At 37.4% G+C, this 15,011-nt stretch overlaps 2 protein-coding genes across 2 annotated transcripts in view; both read left to right on the forward strand.

The window, feature by feature from the left end:
• Positions 1–15,011, forward strand: part of tnfrsf18 (tumor necrosis factor receptor superfamily, member 18) — a 343,660-nt gene that overhangs the window by 322,185 nt on the left and 6,464 nt on the right. The gene's annotated exons all lie outside the window — the stretch shown is intronic.
• On the forward strand, positions 2,916–10,421 carry ip6k2a (inositol hexakisphosphate kinase 2a). Its single transcript, XM_056253729.1, has 5 exons — positions 2,916–3,560; positions 5,846–6,059; positions 7,824–7,990; positions 8,827–9,002; positions 9,090–10,421. The coding sequence occupies exons 1-5, from the start codon at positions 3,350–3,352 to the stop codon at positions 9,705–9,707; spliced, it is 1,386 nt and encodes a 461-aa protein (XP_056109704.1). The 5' UTR covers positions 2,916–3,349; the 3' UTR covers positions 9,708–10,421.

The raw sequence follows: 15,011 nt of genomic DNA on the forward strand, positions 1-15,011 counted from the left end.
TGTGTATTTTCCATATTAGACAATGGTACACTTGATAGATGGTCTTTGACTAGTCATATTCAATAATAATAATATCCATCTCCTTTGGTAACTTAAAAAAAGGGGTTCCCTGTCCTGTAGTCGTAATTCATGCTTTTCATTTCTTCTCTCACACTTTTTCCATGGCCCATTTTTCCACTCGTGAGTTCCAGCAGGCAGGATTAGAGAGAGGGATTAAAGTCAAACCCTCTGCCTGTGGTCCAATACTGCAGATACTGTTGATGATATACGTGCATCTATCAAACTAAGATTCTCTTTCTCTGAGGAAAATCATGTGGCCAGTAGATTCCATTAACTTTTTCTGATGTCTTCAGAACTAAATTGCTCATTTCCTCTCACCACCAACCAAATTTGTTTTGTACTGAATATCATATAACAACATTTTATACACATTAACATTACCAATAAAAAAACACTGATTTTGCCATTGTCTGAAACTCAGCACTCTCAGTTCCTCAGAAAACAAATATCTGTTCACTGACACCCTATTTCATTTTGTCGGCTGAACGATTGACACCAATTTACACAATAGTAATCCATGGGGTCCATTGGTATCATGTCACCTGTTTTTCCTCTCATTTGCCTGTATTTTTACCTAACGTTTTCACAGATGATTTCATACTATTGCTAGGCTATAATAGCATTTCATATGTATGTTCTATATTTAATAATATTATTTTTAATGTGCAAGCCACGTGCAGTTGCCTTTTGCTTACACACTAGGGGACTAAATATATTACTGTACAATGTCATGTGTTATTGTAAGTGTTATGCCATGACTTTTAATTACATCTCTGTAAGTACATCCTTATTCACCTACATGCATAATATTGCAAATCTCAACTTCTTGATTGCTTATACCTTAGCAAAATTTAAACTATAGGCCTATTATCACCCCGCATTATATTTAATGTTGGATATAGACCTAGTATATCTAACTTTACCCGCATACATACATTACACTCACGTAAAGCAATATATGGCTATATAGCAATTTCCAACTGCATGACTGTTTATCATTACAAAATGTAAACTATCATGGTAATGGATGTGGCATTGTAAATGTATTTGGTCTTGTCTGAATAGATCTGCTACGCTGCTGCAGAACAAGTACAGAGACTTGCTACTACCAATACATTCACAGACATTGCTGTGAGCAAGTAAGACATGCTGCTGCTGTACATATAACATATATGAAATGACCCCATAGCAGATATATTTGGAGCTGGGGAAGGTGAAGCGTTTCTGAAAGCGTGCTGCAGATTGCTAACAGCAACAATAGAGAGCCTAAGTCCCGCCCCTCCGCTTCCGGCTCATGGGACCTTGTTTCGGAAAAAATATGTATGGTAGTCAATGGCGAGAGACAACTTATCTTTTTATTCCGTCTGAACTGTGCCCTGAATTACACATATGATGTTTGTCAATTTAAAAGATAATTATGACAGTCAAGAAAGTCGCGGTTTGTCATAAAACAGAAGAGTAACATTTAGTTTTATATGAAAATCGCTCAATGAACTACATCTCCCGGGAAGCGAAACAACGAGCGAGATCCGTTGCTCGTGTGTGTGCAGTCTTGTACAAAACACTCAGGCATGACGGCGTAACGTTACGATTATAACGTAAGACTATAGACAAATGACAGACGTTAGCTTCAGTAAAGTTAGCTTCATTCATTGAGAGAAAATGTGCGCCTTTTGGGTTTGTAGTCTTTTAAATTGACAAACATCATATGTGTAATTCAGGGCACAATTCAAACTAGATCAAAATATTTGTTGTCTCTCGCCATTGACTACCATACAATATTTTTCCGAAATAAGGTCCCATGGCGGTCGACCGGAAGGGGAGGGACTTAGGCTCTCTAATCTCTATACCACCAGCCAGAGCCATCTATCTGAAATGTTGAGGGGCAAGCTCATTGGCTGCTGATGCCACAGCAACCAATCAGCTGCGCTATGTAGATAACGAAGTGATTGCTAACAAATGCGCCATCTAGAGTTTCATGACGGAACTTTGTATATAGTTAGTTAGTTAGTTAGTTAGTTATTTTCTTCGGTCATTTTGAACAATTAAATCTTAGGTCATATGTAGCCTAATTCAAAAATCCTGTACATAATACAATGAAAAAACATAAAACAATGAAACAAATAGAGAAAGAAAAGTAAATTTAAATACATTAGAAAGATAAATAAAAAATGAGTACCTAGGAATTTAGGCTGTATAGCAATCCAACTTTATCAACACATAGCCATAGCTTACAAGCTATAGGCTATAACGAATCTCAATTGCTTGGTTTTATTAGATAATCGAAAATATTTAAACTACAAGTAGGTCTATCTAACTTTTTCCACATTTAGCCTACTCACGTAAAGCGATACTATATGTTAGCCCATTGCAAATCTCATGTGTATAGTGAAGCGCTATACACATAAAAACTATTGTTTATATTGTTAAAATGATTGCTTTTTCTTTATAGAATATGTGACCATGTCAATGTCATCTGCTAGTTTATTATAGTTCATTTTCAGTTCAGCTTTCGTTTCCCCGTACTCGTAAAGCTGCATTTGCCGCATTTTCGTGTTGTGGCCGTTGTGACCCTAGCGAGTGCACGTATGCACCATGCAGCTTCCCTCAGACATCCATGTCACACAGAGAGAAAAACACAGCTGAGGCTGAGCTGCTGCTTCACCACCCCCCTCCACCCCAGACTGTTTTCCATCTACTTCCTCCCCTCCCCCACCTCACCCTTCCTCACTCTTTGTTCACATTCTGTCCTCTCCACTGGTTGCCACCCAGCACCGTTTCCGGCGCTCTGATTGGCCAGTTTGATATTAGAGGCGGGGTTTGTGATGCAGCGCTGACATTTTCTCAGTTCGGTGAGCGATTACGGTGTCAGTAGAAGAAGAGTTTGAGAGAAGACGGTTGACACTTAGACGATTAAACTGCTCTTTCTCGGTGTAATCCCTTATATTTCACAATTAGAACAAATATAGATCACTTTATTAAATAAGAAAGATACAAACTAGATGACTCGTGTCATAAAAGAAAGGATTTGAATCAAAACACAGAGCTCTTTTTTTCTGTCGTGTCGTCTTTCTTCCTCATTCCGGCTTCTTTTGTTTATGTCCTGCAGTGTTCTACTGCACGGTTGAGATTACATCACTGGTCGTGAGTAAACGATAGAGTGAATCGAGAAAAAAAACGAAAGGCAGAGAGAAATATAGAGAGACCATCTCGACATTTTAACCGTCTAACGTTACACGTCTTGTGGTGTCCAACTGGACCAGGAGTAAGAGTCTAATGCCCCCGGAGGATGAGCCCAGCCATCGAGGGGATGCAGACAGAGCCGCAGGGGTATATGGGGAAAGGGGTGCTCCTTGAGCCCTTTGTGCACCAGGTGGGGGGACACTCGTGTGTGCTTCGCTTCGGGGAGCAGACGATATGCAAGCCCCTCATCCCCCGGGAGCACCAGTTTTACAAGAGCCTCCCTGCGGCTATGCGGAAGTTTACACCGCAATATAGAGGTAAGTAATAATGCGACGCATTATTCTGGTTTCCTGTCTATACAGGCTATTCCTTTCTCTTTCACAAGTGTCTTTGGGGTACAATATAATGTCTTTCGGTTTGTTAGAGTGTAAAAAAACACCTTCATGCTAAATGAAGGCCAGCAGTTCTGCTGTGTTTCCGTCTTAACGCTGTTTTCACACGAGGGCGCTGTTGTAATCATCAATTCTTAAAGGGACAGGTCACCTAAAAATAAAAATTGTCATCATTTACTCACCCTCATGTTGTTCCTTACCCGTATGACTTTCTATTTCGTGGAACAGAAAAGAGACGCCCGGCCTTTCAGTCACATTCATTGTATTTTTTATTATTGTAATGAACGTGAATAGTTACTATCATTCTATGGAAATAAGAAAGTCGTGTTTAAATGTATCTAAATGTTTGGGTGTATTACTATCCTTGTAAACATCCCTTTCGGGTAGGGCCCCTATAAGGTAAGTTATTACGTGCTGGCAAGGCTGTATTTTAACGCAAACACCTAACTAGGTATCAGGGTTTTGCTTGAGGACGAAAATCACGAAATACCAGAATTTGGAATGCTTTCCAGCCTGACAGACTTGAAAAATAAGCACCAATGGCAAATGTTTCTATCTGGACCAAAAGACTGTGTTTATGACATCATTGACTGCCTCCCACACACTTGTGGTATCAAGATTTTGCTGTCATTCCTGAGGAAGAACCTGGAAAGACCAGTTCAACCATCTTAGATGTTCGCTTCTGTCCATCGGTCTCTTTTTTTCTCCCCCCTACTTTTTTCAAAAATATTTACAGCCTTGTTTTGATGCACACTGCAGTGTCCGTAAGCTTTAAATGCCCTGGTTTCCAGTGTGAAAATAAGTGTGCAGGGCATCTGCTTTTTTATTGGTTGAGGTTGAGGGATGGGTGTGATGTCAAAACAGAATCTTGGACATAATCTCTGTGGTTGTTTTGGGTGTCTTGAAATGCATTTTTTTTTTTTACTGTAGGAAATTACTGCATCTGTGCATTTGACTCTTCTCTGATTTGTTTCCTGTTTAATTGTTCTGAATTAAAAATCTAGGTGAGACTTTGGGTGTTTTTTTTGTTGCATTGTGGCATTATCATTACAATACTGTACATGTCTTTTTTATAATGCAAAAAAACTGATGAAATTTACATGATTAAAAATGTATACATGGTAGAATTTTTGATCTGACTTTAATTTAATTATTTAAATCAGCTTAAATTAAAAGTATTGCATATTTTTACTTTGATGCATTAAAATACTAGAGTAATAGGAGGCCAATGGGAATCATCATTGAAAATAATGGGCATAAAATCGACGCAAAAATCGATTAGAATTTTATTTTTTTCATGAGATTCATCCTGGTAGTATTTTCTCTCTTTCAGAATATCATATATTTGATTTGTTGATTTTTCTATGTACTATGTCTCTTAATACATTTTAGACTATTTGGGACTGCCTTTCAGGTTCATAATACATTCTTGTAATGTCCACGTTTTTCTTCTGTGATTTTTCCCTGGTTTTGGTCCATTGTGTTTTATCTGATGCTTTGATGATATCAGTTTTGAATTTGAGTCATGAAGTGATATGATTTGATATTTGACAATAAATAGTGTTGGTTTCATCATATCTTAAGCCTCTTGTTATTTGTTTGTGGGCTGGTTTCATCCTTGTGTGGCAACTGATTGAACGTAAACGTTTCTTATGGTTTGCCATGACAGATTGAGAGAACCAATCCAGTGAAGTCACAGCTCCTGTTCATTGGCTGTTGTTGTTTCCTAGACTTCTCTCTCTTCCACGCCATCAACCCTATTTTCTCTCTTCTCTCTCTCTCTCTCTCTCTCTCTCTCTCTCTCTCTCTCTCTCTCTCTCTCTCTCTCTCTCTCTCTCTCTCTCTCTCTCTCTCTCTCTCTCTCTCTCTCTCTCTCTCTCTCTCTCTCTCTCAATCCTAGACCCCCCCCTCTCTCTCTTTCTTTCAGTTCTAAGTATTTCTGTCTTGTTTGTTATGGATTGTGTGATTCCAATCAGGTTAGGACCAGCCCGTGCTGTCGGCTCAGTAGATTTTGTTAAAGACTCGGGAGCTTTTAAGAGCAAAAAAGAGAAGTGGGTAAGAGATGTTAAAGATTTCCCAGACAGTTTACTTTAAGCTCGGAACTCTGGCTACTTCTTCTTTGCTAAAGTGACGTTATTATGGTTTCACCTCTGACCTCATTCTTTTTTCTCTCTCTCCCTCTGTCTACTATTCCATCTCTCTCTCTCCAGGTGTGGTGTCGGTGAGTTTCGAGGAGGACGAGGAAGGGAATTTGTGTCTTATTGCGTACCCTCTGCACAGTGATCTTGGGGACCTGGAGAATGTGGTCCCCTCGGCCGACCTGGATCCCAATAACAAAATAAAATGGGTCAGTAAGATGCTGCTGGACAATGAGGGCTACAGCAAGGACCGGTCCAGACACACTCGGAAGGATAAGGACAAGAGGTATGGGGACGGTAACCGTTGATTGTGCTATAGGCTTGTTAATATGCATAATAGATGCATAGAAAATAGGATTGACGAGTTAAGGCCCATTCTAAAACTATAACAACATTAACGTCCACACTAGCGGAAGATATCATTAAACCACCTGGAAAGTAGGGCTGAATGATTAATCAAAATAAAATCGAAATCGCGAAATGGCTTAGTGCTATTATCAAATCACAAATGCTGCAATTTAATTAAATATAGCGGCTTGGTTCATAGTAAATGCTGCTCTATCTAAAATAAATCCATCTCTACATCTGCTCTGGTTTTTGGGTCACTTTTGTAGTGCATTTGGGAACACTACTTGTGTATTTATAAGTAAGTATTGTAATTTTACAGTGTACATATTTTTTTTTATTGCGTGATTTCATTTTTTACAGTGAAATTATAAAAATAGTTATACTTATTATGTTTAACATTTTTATTCAATAATAATAATCACTATAACAAAATAATAATATTAATTATTATAATTTTTTTGTTATATTGATATATTTTATATTGATATTTTTTTGGCCAAAATGTTAAGCCCTAAAATGTGCATTCATTTGAAATCCCAATTTTTATCAGAAAAATCACAATTGGATTTTTTTCAGCCCTTCTAGCAATTACCCAGAACACCTTAACAGCTGTTTAACAACGTGCTAAAAACCACTCATATCACCTTATCGACCGAATAGAACTGACCTGACAACCACCTACTACATTGTAGCACAGTTTTGCATTATCACTGCATCACTTAAATTTCTTCTTTTACATAGATTTGTATTTTTGTGGCTATTCAATTTTGAGCCCCTGAAATAAAGCAATGTGATGTGTGCTAAACCCTTGCTGAAATATTAGTAGTCATTTACCAGACACTGAGGTTCAGAATATTTCTCAAGGGCACAATGCTGACAAATCATGTGCTGTTCCTTGCGGATTGCACCAGCAGCTTTACAGTTAGCAGAAGTTTTAATGCCTAGACCACACCACCCCACATCTCTGGAATAACACTAGCCTGTGTTCTCCTGTAATAATGGCCCTGCTCAGTACTTGTCTGACTCAGTGAGAATGTGACCGATCGTAATGTCGTTGTCGTCATGAAGAGGCGCTGAATGCACTGACCCACAGGACACCCAGCTGGGCAGAGCAGATGCATTCTCAGCTCCTGGCAGCCGGACTGGTGCAAATGTGCGTTTTGAGCCAAAGTTTAGTAAGAGGTTATGTAACCAGCGTAGCTTTGTGACTTATAGAAGTGACCTCAGTGTGACTGGGGAAGGGGTGAAAGAGCACATAAGGGGCATTTGGTCTCCGTGCGGGATTTAGGATTTTAACGAATCATAATAACAACCCTCCATACAGCACTCTACTGTAAAATCGGAAGGAAATGCACTTATTGGAGCTGTGGCAAACGTGCATGTCGCAGTAGCATTACATCATTTTCATAATCCTATTCAGATAATAACATAATCAGATAACAACATCATAATATTCAAGGTCAAACATATTTGCAGTGCATGAACTCTTGGCCCAAGTCGCCATGAATCCAGGATTTTGCTATGTGGTTGTTAAGTTGTCCTGAATGCTTTTTGCATATTGCTTCAAGCTTATTTGGGTGTTCTGGGTCCTAGGGTGTTTGTTCAGATCTCTAAAATACATGTTGAGTTCATCCAAACCTGTAGTCTGATCCAGCATGTTTGGCCTAATCTGGCTGACCCGCCTCTGTCTTCACCCCTGCAGTGTGAAACGCGAGGAGGAGTGGCTCAAGCAGGCCGATGTGTTCTACTACAGTCTGGAGGGGAGCAATGCTGCCGGCCCTCAGCTCAAGCACAACCCCTGGAGCCTCAAGTGCCACCAACAACATCTGCAGAGGATGAAGGAGAACGCAAAACACCGCAACCAATACAGTATCCTTAAGTGCTGCCACAAACAACAAAGTTGGATTGGTCTTTTGTAGTTTACTGATGTTAGTTAGATTATTATATACGCACAACTGTCGACATTGATAATAATAAGAAATCTTTCTTGATCACTAAATAATCATATTAGAATGATTTCTGAAGGATCTTGTGACACTGAAGACTGGGGTAATGCTGCTAAAAATTCAGCTTTACCATTACAGGAATAAATTACATTTTGAAATATATCTAAATACAAAAAATCTAATAATATTTATTTCACAATATTACTGTTTTTTACTGTTTTTTTGACCACATAAATCGAGTCTTAGTGAGCAAAGAGACTTCTTTTGGAAAATATTAATTATTTTGAACAGTAGTGTGAGTTTATAAAAAAATATTTTTGACTTTAAAAAAAAACTATATATTTTAGTTTATTTATTGCCAATAGAAAGTAAATGATGGTAATGTATAATTATAAATTATGGTAATATATAATTTAAAAAATGTGAACAAATAATTTCATCTTATTTTAAATAGTTTTATTAGTTTTAATTGTTTCCTTAAAAATCACTAAAAATATTAAATAATATTTTTAATATTATATTATAGTTTAAACACCTATTTTTACTTCAAAACAACAAATAGCACAGACAGCACATTATAAACCTGTAAAAGTTAATTATACAGCTTCTTTTATCCGCAAACAATTAGTGAGGACAATTGTAAGGAAAATAAAAGCAAAAGCATTTTATCATGCAACAAAACAGAGGTTAATTGTATAGCACAATTTATAGAAAAGAAAGGAGAATCTGTGTTTCCCTTAACCCAGCACCTCCCATCAGAATTCATCCTGTTAGAGAACCTGACGTGGCGCTACACGGTTCCATGCGTGCTCGATCTGAAGATGGGCACGAGGCAGCACGGGGACGACGCCTCTGAGGAGAAGAAGGCCATGCAGATTCGCAAGTGTCAGCAAAGTACATCCGCCAGCATCGGAGTGCGCCTCTGTGGCATGCAGGTTAGCGTAGCACTCAAACGTGATTCCATTAAGAAAATATTAGAAAGGCGATGCATTTCATTTACACACTCCTCTGCTTTCCTCCAGGTGTACCATTCAGACACAGGGCAGCTCATGTTCATGAACAAGTACCACGGCCGCAAGCTAACCCTGCCTGGCTTCAAAGAGGCCATCTTTCAGTTCTTCCACGACGGGAGACGGCTGAGGCGCGAGCTCCTGTCGCCGGTGCTTCGGAGGCTGCGAGACATGCAGGCGGCCCTGGAGGCCTGCGAAAGCTACCGCTTTTACTCCAGCTCGCTCTTGATCATCTACGACGGAGACCCTCCGCGATCCCGCCATTCCCCAGAGGATGGACTTTCGGAAGAGGAGGAGGAAGATGACGAAGAGGAGGAGGAGGAGGAGGAAGAAGAAGAGGAGGGAGGTGCTTTTGGATTCCCTCACGGTGCAGGTGCAGCTAGCAGCAGTAGCATCAGCGGTGCTTGCGGTGGTGGAAGCGGCACCAGCGGCTCTGCAGGGGTGCGACGCGTGGCCAGGTCAGACAGCGGCCCGGCCGTAGACGTACGCATGATTGACTTTGCCCACACCACTTGCAGGCACTACGGGGAGGATAGTGTTGTCCACGAGGGCCAGGATAGCGGTTACATCTTCGGATTGGAGAACCTCATCACCATCATTTCCCAACTAGTGGATCACGGCACAGATTAAACCAGCAGGGCGTTCGAATGGGGAAATGCTTCTTTCTCTTTCTATTCCTCATTCTTTCAGTCCCTCGAGATGTTCAGCTCGATTAAAATCTCGGAAACTCCACCTGTTCAGTTGTTTTTGGTGTCTCTTTGCCGACTTTTGTGTGCGTAGAGGATTAAAAAGGGTCGAGAGGCTAACATTGAAACGTCACATGATCGGCTTCCTCTGTGTTCAGTAGCTTTACTCCCTTCCCCTGGTGTGTTTCTTTGGTTCCCCTTTTCGTTCTATTTATTGAGAATATAAAATGGTTATTTACAAAAGAAGGACCTGATTTTGTTCCCGTATTCTTTCCCTGAGAAGGTTCCAGAACTTTGATTAGCTTCCGAATACTCCTTATTGGATGAAGGAACAGTAGGTGGTGAAAAGGAAGACTGTTAATTGTCGCTCTACAGCACCGTCCCGTTGCACCTTTACCCATCGTGAAGAGAGAACTATATTCAGATTGTTAGTTGACATACAGAGACTATGATAAAGCTTTATTTATTTGTCATATTTCCTAAATAAACTAAAAAAGAAAATTCAAAAAAGAAGATAAAGAAAAGATTCAAAACTACATTCCAAGTTGTTACAATAATGATATTAATAAATATTATTATTTGACATGTTCAGATACCTCTATCTTATATCTGTTGTACACGGTATGTTGGAGGAAAAATAAAACTTGTTTGTGTTAAATTCTGGTCTTGTACTGTTTTTTTTATTATATTATTATTATTATTAATTTCTCTAGGTGTGCTGTAGCCTATCAGGTTATAGTAAGTCGTCTTCGTTTTCATCTTTAGTTGTATATGCGGAAAAAGAATAGTGAAATAAAAAGAATGAAGTTGGTTAAAATGTTTAAGATATTTACTAAGGATGTTATTAAAATTGAACTAGCTTAAAATCAATTGAAGGCAGTTCTTCTATAGCATTATTGTGATTTGCCCATAGTAATCTGTTGATTGACACTGAGTCATGTAGTTTTATAGCCATCAGAGAAATATAACTACATTATTATGAGTTTTAAGAATGCTAATGTTTTGCCCTGTGAAAAACTTTTAAAGCAAGGTGTCCTGACCAAGTGGCCTGACCTTATCCTCTTTACTGGCTGTTTGAGACGCTCGTCTCAGTTACAAATAGACGTGTTACATTACATGGATCACTGTTACACAATGACGAACATGTAAAACAGACATGCATTATCAACCACACTCTTCAAAAGACAGGAGAATGTTGTTACACTTTTTACTCCAGTTACATATACGTACACTACTGGTCAAAAGTTTGTATGTTTTTTTAAAGAAGTCTCTTATGGTAACTAAGGCTGCACTTATTTGATCAAAAATAGGAAAAACAGGAATACTGTGCAATATTATTACATATTAAACTACATTTTGTTTTCTAATTTAATATATTTTAAAATGCAATTTATTCCTGTGATGGAAAAGCTGAATATACATATGATGGAAAAGCTGAATATTCTGCATCATTACTCCAGTCTTCAGTGTCAGATTATCCTTAAGCTGATTTGGTGCTCAGTTATTAATTTCAATTAAGACATTTTTGTAACATTATAAATGTCCTTAATGACACAATTTAATACAATTCTTGTTGAATAAAAGTATACATTTCTTCTAAAAAAATAAAAAAACGTACACCAAACTTTTGAATGGTAGTGTATCAGGGTTTTAAGCAGCAATATCAATCAACTGTTTTCAACATTGATAACAGTAATACATGTTTCTTGAGCACCAAATCAGCATATTAGAATAATTTCTGAAGGATCATGTGACACTGGTATGGTATGGTAATTTATTTATATAGCACAATTAAATACAATTTACATTGTCCAATGTGCTTTACAATATTCATAAAAATCATAAAAAAACAAACAACAATACAACAACACTACAAGTATAAATTTAAATATAGTACTAGGATAAGTGCTTCACTTCTTTAAAATGATGATGAGATAGAATGGAATAATGCTTTAGCATGTGTTAAATGCCTTATCCAACAAAAATGTTTTTAACTTGGATTTAAAACCAATAATGAGGAGGCCACTCTAATTGAAATGGGCAAGTCATTCCATAATCTGGGGCCAAAAATACAGAGAAAGCACGGTCCCCCCTAGAGTTAAGTTTTGACTTAGGGATAGACAATAGTCTCTGATTTGATGACCGTAGTGATCTAGTCGGATGATGCTTAGTTAGTAGAGCAGATAAGTAGGGTTGAGCCAGACTATTTAGAGATTTGTACACACACACACACACAAAAAAAAATGTTAAACTCCACTCTATAACACACTGAGATAGAATGGAATAATGTAAGGGTGTGAGGGACGTAAAATTTAAAACACTGAAGACTAACGATGCTGAAAATTCAGTTTTGCCATCAAAGGAATAATTTAGTATAAGGAATAATTTAGTATATTGAATAGTAACATTTCACACATTTAAGAATTACATTTCAAACTCAACTTGACTTCTCATATTATTGTGCTAGATGTGGTGAATTGTGGTCCATGAACAGCTGGCCCAGAACATAACGACTCCACAGGCCAAATGATGGGCTTTACAGGCTTTGAGGACAGTGAGTGTTTAATCATTTGTTCTGTATGGTTGTTTTATCTGCTTTATCCCCTGTCTTAGTGGAGTGATTTGATGTAACCTCATGGATGAGGGCCGGTGTGTCTTTATCCAGCAGTGTGTCAGTGCCAATGTAAATGCTAATTGGTCAGAGCGTGTATATGATTTGGGATTGTTTTTCTGTCTGAATGTTTGTTTGATGAATATTTCAGCATCACCCTTTATCCAGCGTGGTGGTTGCCATGGTAACGGACCTGTTTGGTAATACTGAAATCGCTATGGTAACAGAATAGCGGCATATTTTTAGTTATTTTCTTTTGCAATGGGGATCATGTGTTGGCCTACATACGCTTATTACACCTCCTTTAAAATGTCAGGCAAAAATCAAATGAATTCATCCCCAATCTTAAACATATGGGGGATAGGTTCACCTTACATAATTACTGGTTTCAAGTACGGAGCTGGCTCAATTGAAGAGTTTACATTTGCATGCCCATTAAAGATACTCAGCTGTGCTCTGTTTTAGTTCAATTCATTCTATTCTTCCTTTGTTCTTTCTGTGTTCCTAAGAATAGACCATTGTGAGGGCAAAGCATTGTTCGGTTTCTTTTGTCTTTTTCTGCGAACTGAGTCATACCTTTTGAAGTCGCACATATTTATTTATAGTACTAAATGTCTCATATTATTGTGCTAGATTTACATTAGTAAATATTTTATTTGTCAGGCATCATCCTGTTATATGTAACTTCCCAAGTGCCAGTGTGAGATGCTTTTGATAAAGACAAAACTGGGAGAATTCTCTAGCTTGAATAAATTAAAAAATAAATACAATAAAATACATTAAATAAATAAATAAAAGTTTATTCAAACACACATTTTGAAATATATTTGAAATATAATTTTTATTAAATTTAAAATTCAAATTAGAATCATTTTCATTATACAGCCTACATTTTATTTTTAAAAAAAATACTTTGGAAAATTAATAAAATTAGTTTTATAAATAAGAGATAAGTAAATAACAAGTTTATAAGTAAATACAAATTCTAATTCATTCAAATTATTATGCTGAAAATATAATTTACAAAGAACAAAAAAATTATTAAAATTGGTATCGTTTTCATTATAACATTTTTTAAATAAAATGTGCAAAATACATTTTCTAAATAACTAATAAATAAGACATTTGTAAATAAATATAAAGTCTAAAAAATGAAATTCAAGGGCATCAGTGATCCTGCATGTCATAATTAGCAGGGTCATTTATAGAGGTCACTTCATCGACTTTACCCTTGATGCAAATCAACATTTCATCCCATTCCAGTCCCATCAAAAGCATGTGTTTGTGTGGCATGGTTCTTCACGATACATTCAAACAGGTGGAATAAAAAGACACTAGCACTGCTCATCCATATAGCCAACATCACATGATACAGGTTAACAATAACAGGAAAAACAATTGTGAAAAAAATAGAGAATTTAGGGAGACTTAAGTCATAAACACACCCTGACAGGGCCAGCCGTAGGTCATGACTGCCCCTTGGTTTTGACCACAGTCAGAGAGAGTGAGAGAAATCCAGGCCAAGAATTAGAATCTTACATAAGCACCGCAATGACGTCAATGCTGCTCCCATATACTGTAGCATTAGCTCGAGGCTGCTGTGTTGACTTCATTCACTGACTGTGCTGTCAACACGTGTTTAATCATGCCTGCCAATTACACTAACAAGATCAACTACATCTATCCACCAACGTATTCTTGATCAGCTATAGCCCTATTGACTTGACTTATTATTTCACTAACATAACTGCAAATGCTCAGGTGATTCAAGGAAAAAGACTCTGAAAACGCTCTGTTGCTTTTCTGTAAAAAGACTACGTGAGAAGTCTATGAAGAAAAAAAAAGATTGATGAATCAATTTAATTTAGTTCTACTTCTCTATTGTATGTAATGTGAATATTCTGTCAAAGCAATTTTGACAAGTCCAGCAACAGCAGACAGAGAGAAAGGGCAGGGTTGACTAAGAGTTGTTTTTACGTAACCGGTCCTCTTTGTTTTTTTTTTCACCTAAAAAGTTGAAGAAAATGGAAAGGGGAAAGGGAAGTTTTCCGACAAAGGTTTTCTTTTTCTGTTAAATCTATTTTTTTGGTATTTTTTTTCGATTAAGTATAATATTATCTTATTTAAGTTTTATTTTAATATTTTCATTTAAAAAATAAGCTGATACAAGTGGAAAATACAATAAACTTCAATTTCTCCTGTTCTTCGCACTATTATGCCTTCAGAAGACTGCGAATTTAGTACATTTGGACCTCTTAAAAGTGTTTTGGAGCATGACAGATATGGCTACAACAAACTGCTGTTGTATTGAAAAAAAGCGCACAAATTGTTTTCCTATTGATAATAGGTTTGAAATGACACAAGTATAGTAAATAATGAATTTATGTGAACTATTAATTTTATGTGAACTATGCCTTTAAAAACCTAATGAAATGGCAGTGAAGCACTGAATCTTGTAGCCTTGTCTTGATGTAACAAGGATGATGTAACAGTCTCAAGCATTTCTAAAGTGTTCTGGCGTCCGGTTCAAGGTATTCAGAGGCATTCAATTAGTCTGAATAATAATTTAGTGGAAATAGTTTGAGTGCTGGTGCACAGCGCGTCCTTCCATTTTAAGAAGAAATAAAACAGGACTAG

The sequence above is a fragment of the Rhinichthys klamathensis genome, unplaced genomic scaffold (genome assembly GCF_029890125.1).
Source record: "Rhinichthys klamathensis goyatoka isolate OS25496 unplaced genomic scaffold, OSU_Roscu_1.1 h1tg000109l_1, whole genome shotgun sequence".
NCBI classification, from domain to species: Eukaryota; Metazoa; Chordata; class Actinopteri; order Cypriniformes; family Leuciscidae; genus Rhinichthys; species Rhinichthys klamathensis.

What these genes read in the sequence shown, in the direction of transcription:
- ip6k2a (XM_056253729.1), top strand. Translation starts at nt 3,350, where the DNA reads ATGAGCCCAGCCATCGAGGGGATGCAGACAGAGCCGCAGGGGTATATG. An exon ending in CGGAAGGATAAGGACAAGAG is followed by an intron (nt 6,060 to 7,823) that starts GTATGGGGACGG and finishes TCACCCCTGCAG; the next exon opens with TGTGAAACGCGAGGAGGAGT. An exon ending in AAAACACCGCAACCAATACA is followed by an intron (nt 7,991 to 8,826) that starts GTATCCTTAAGT and finishes ACCTCCCATCAG; the next exon opens with AATTCATCCTGTTAGAGAAC.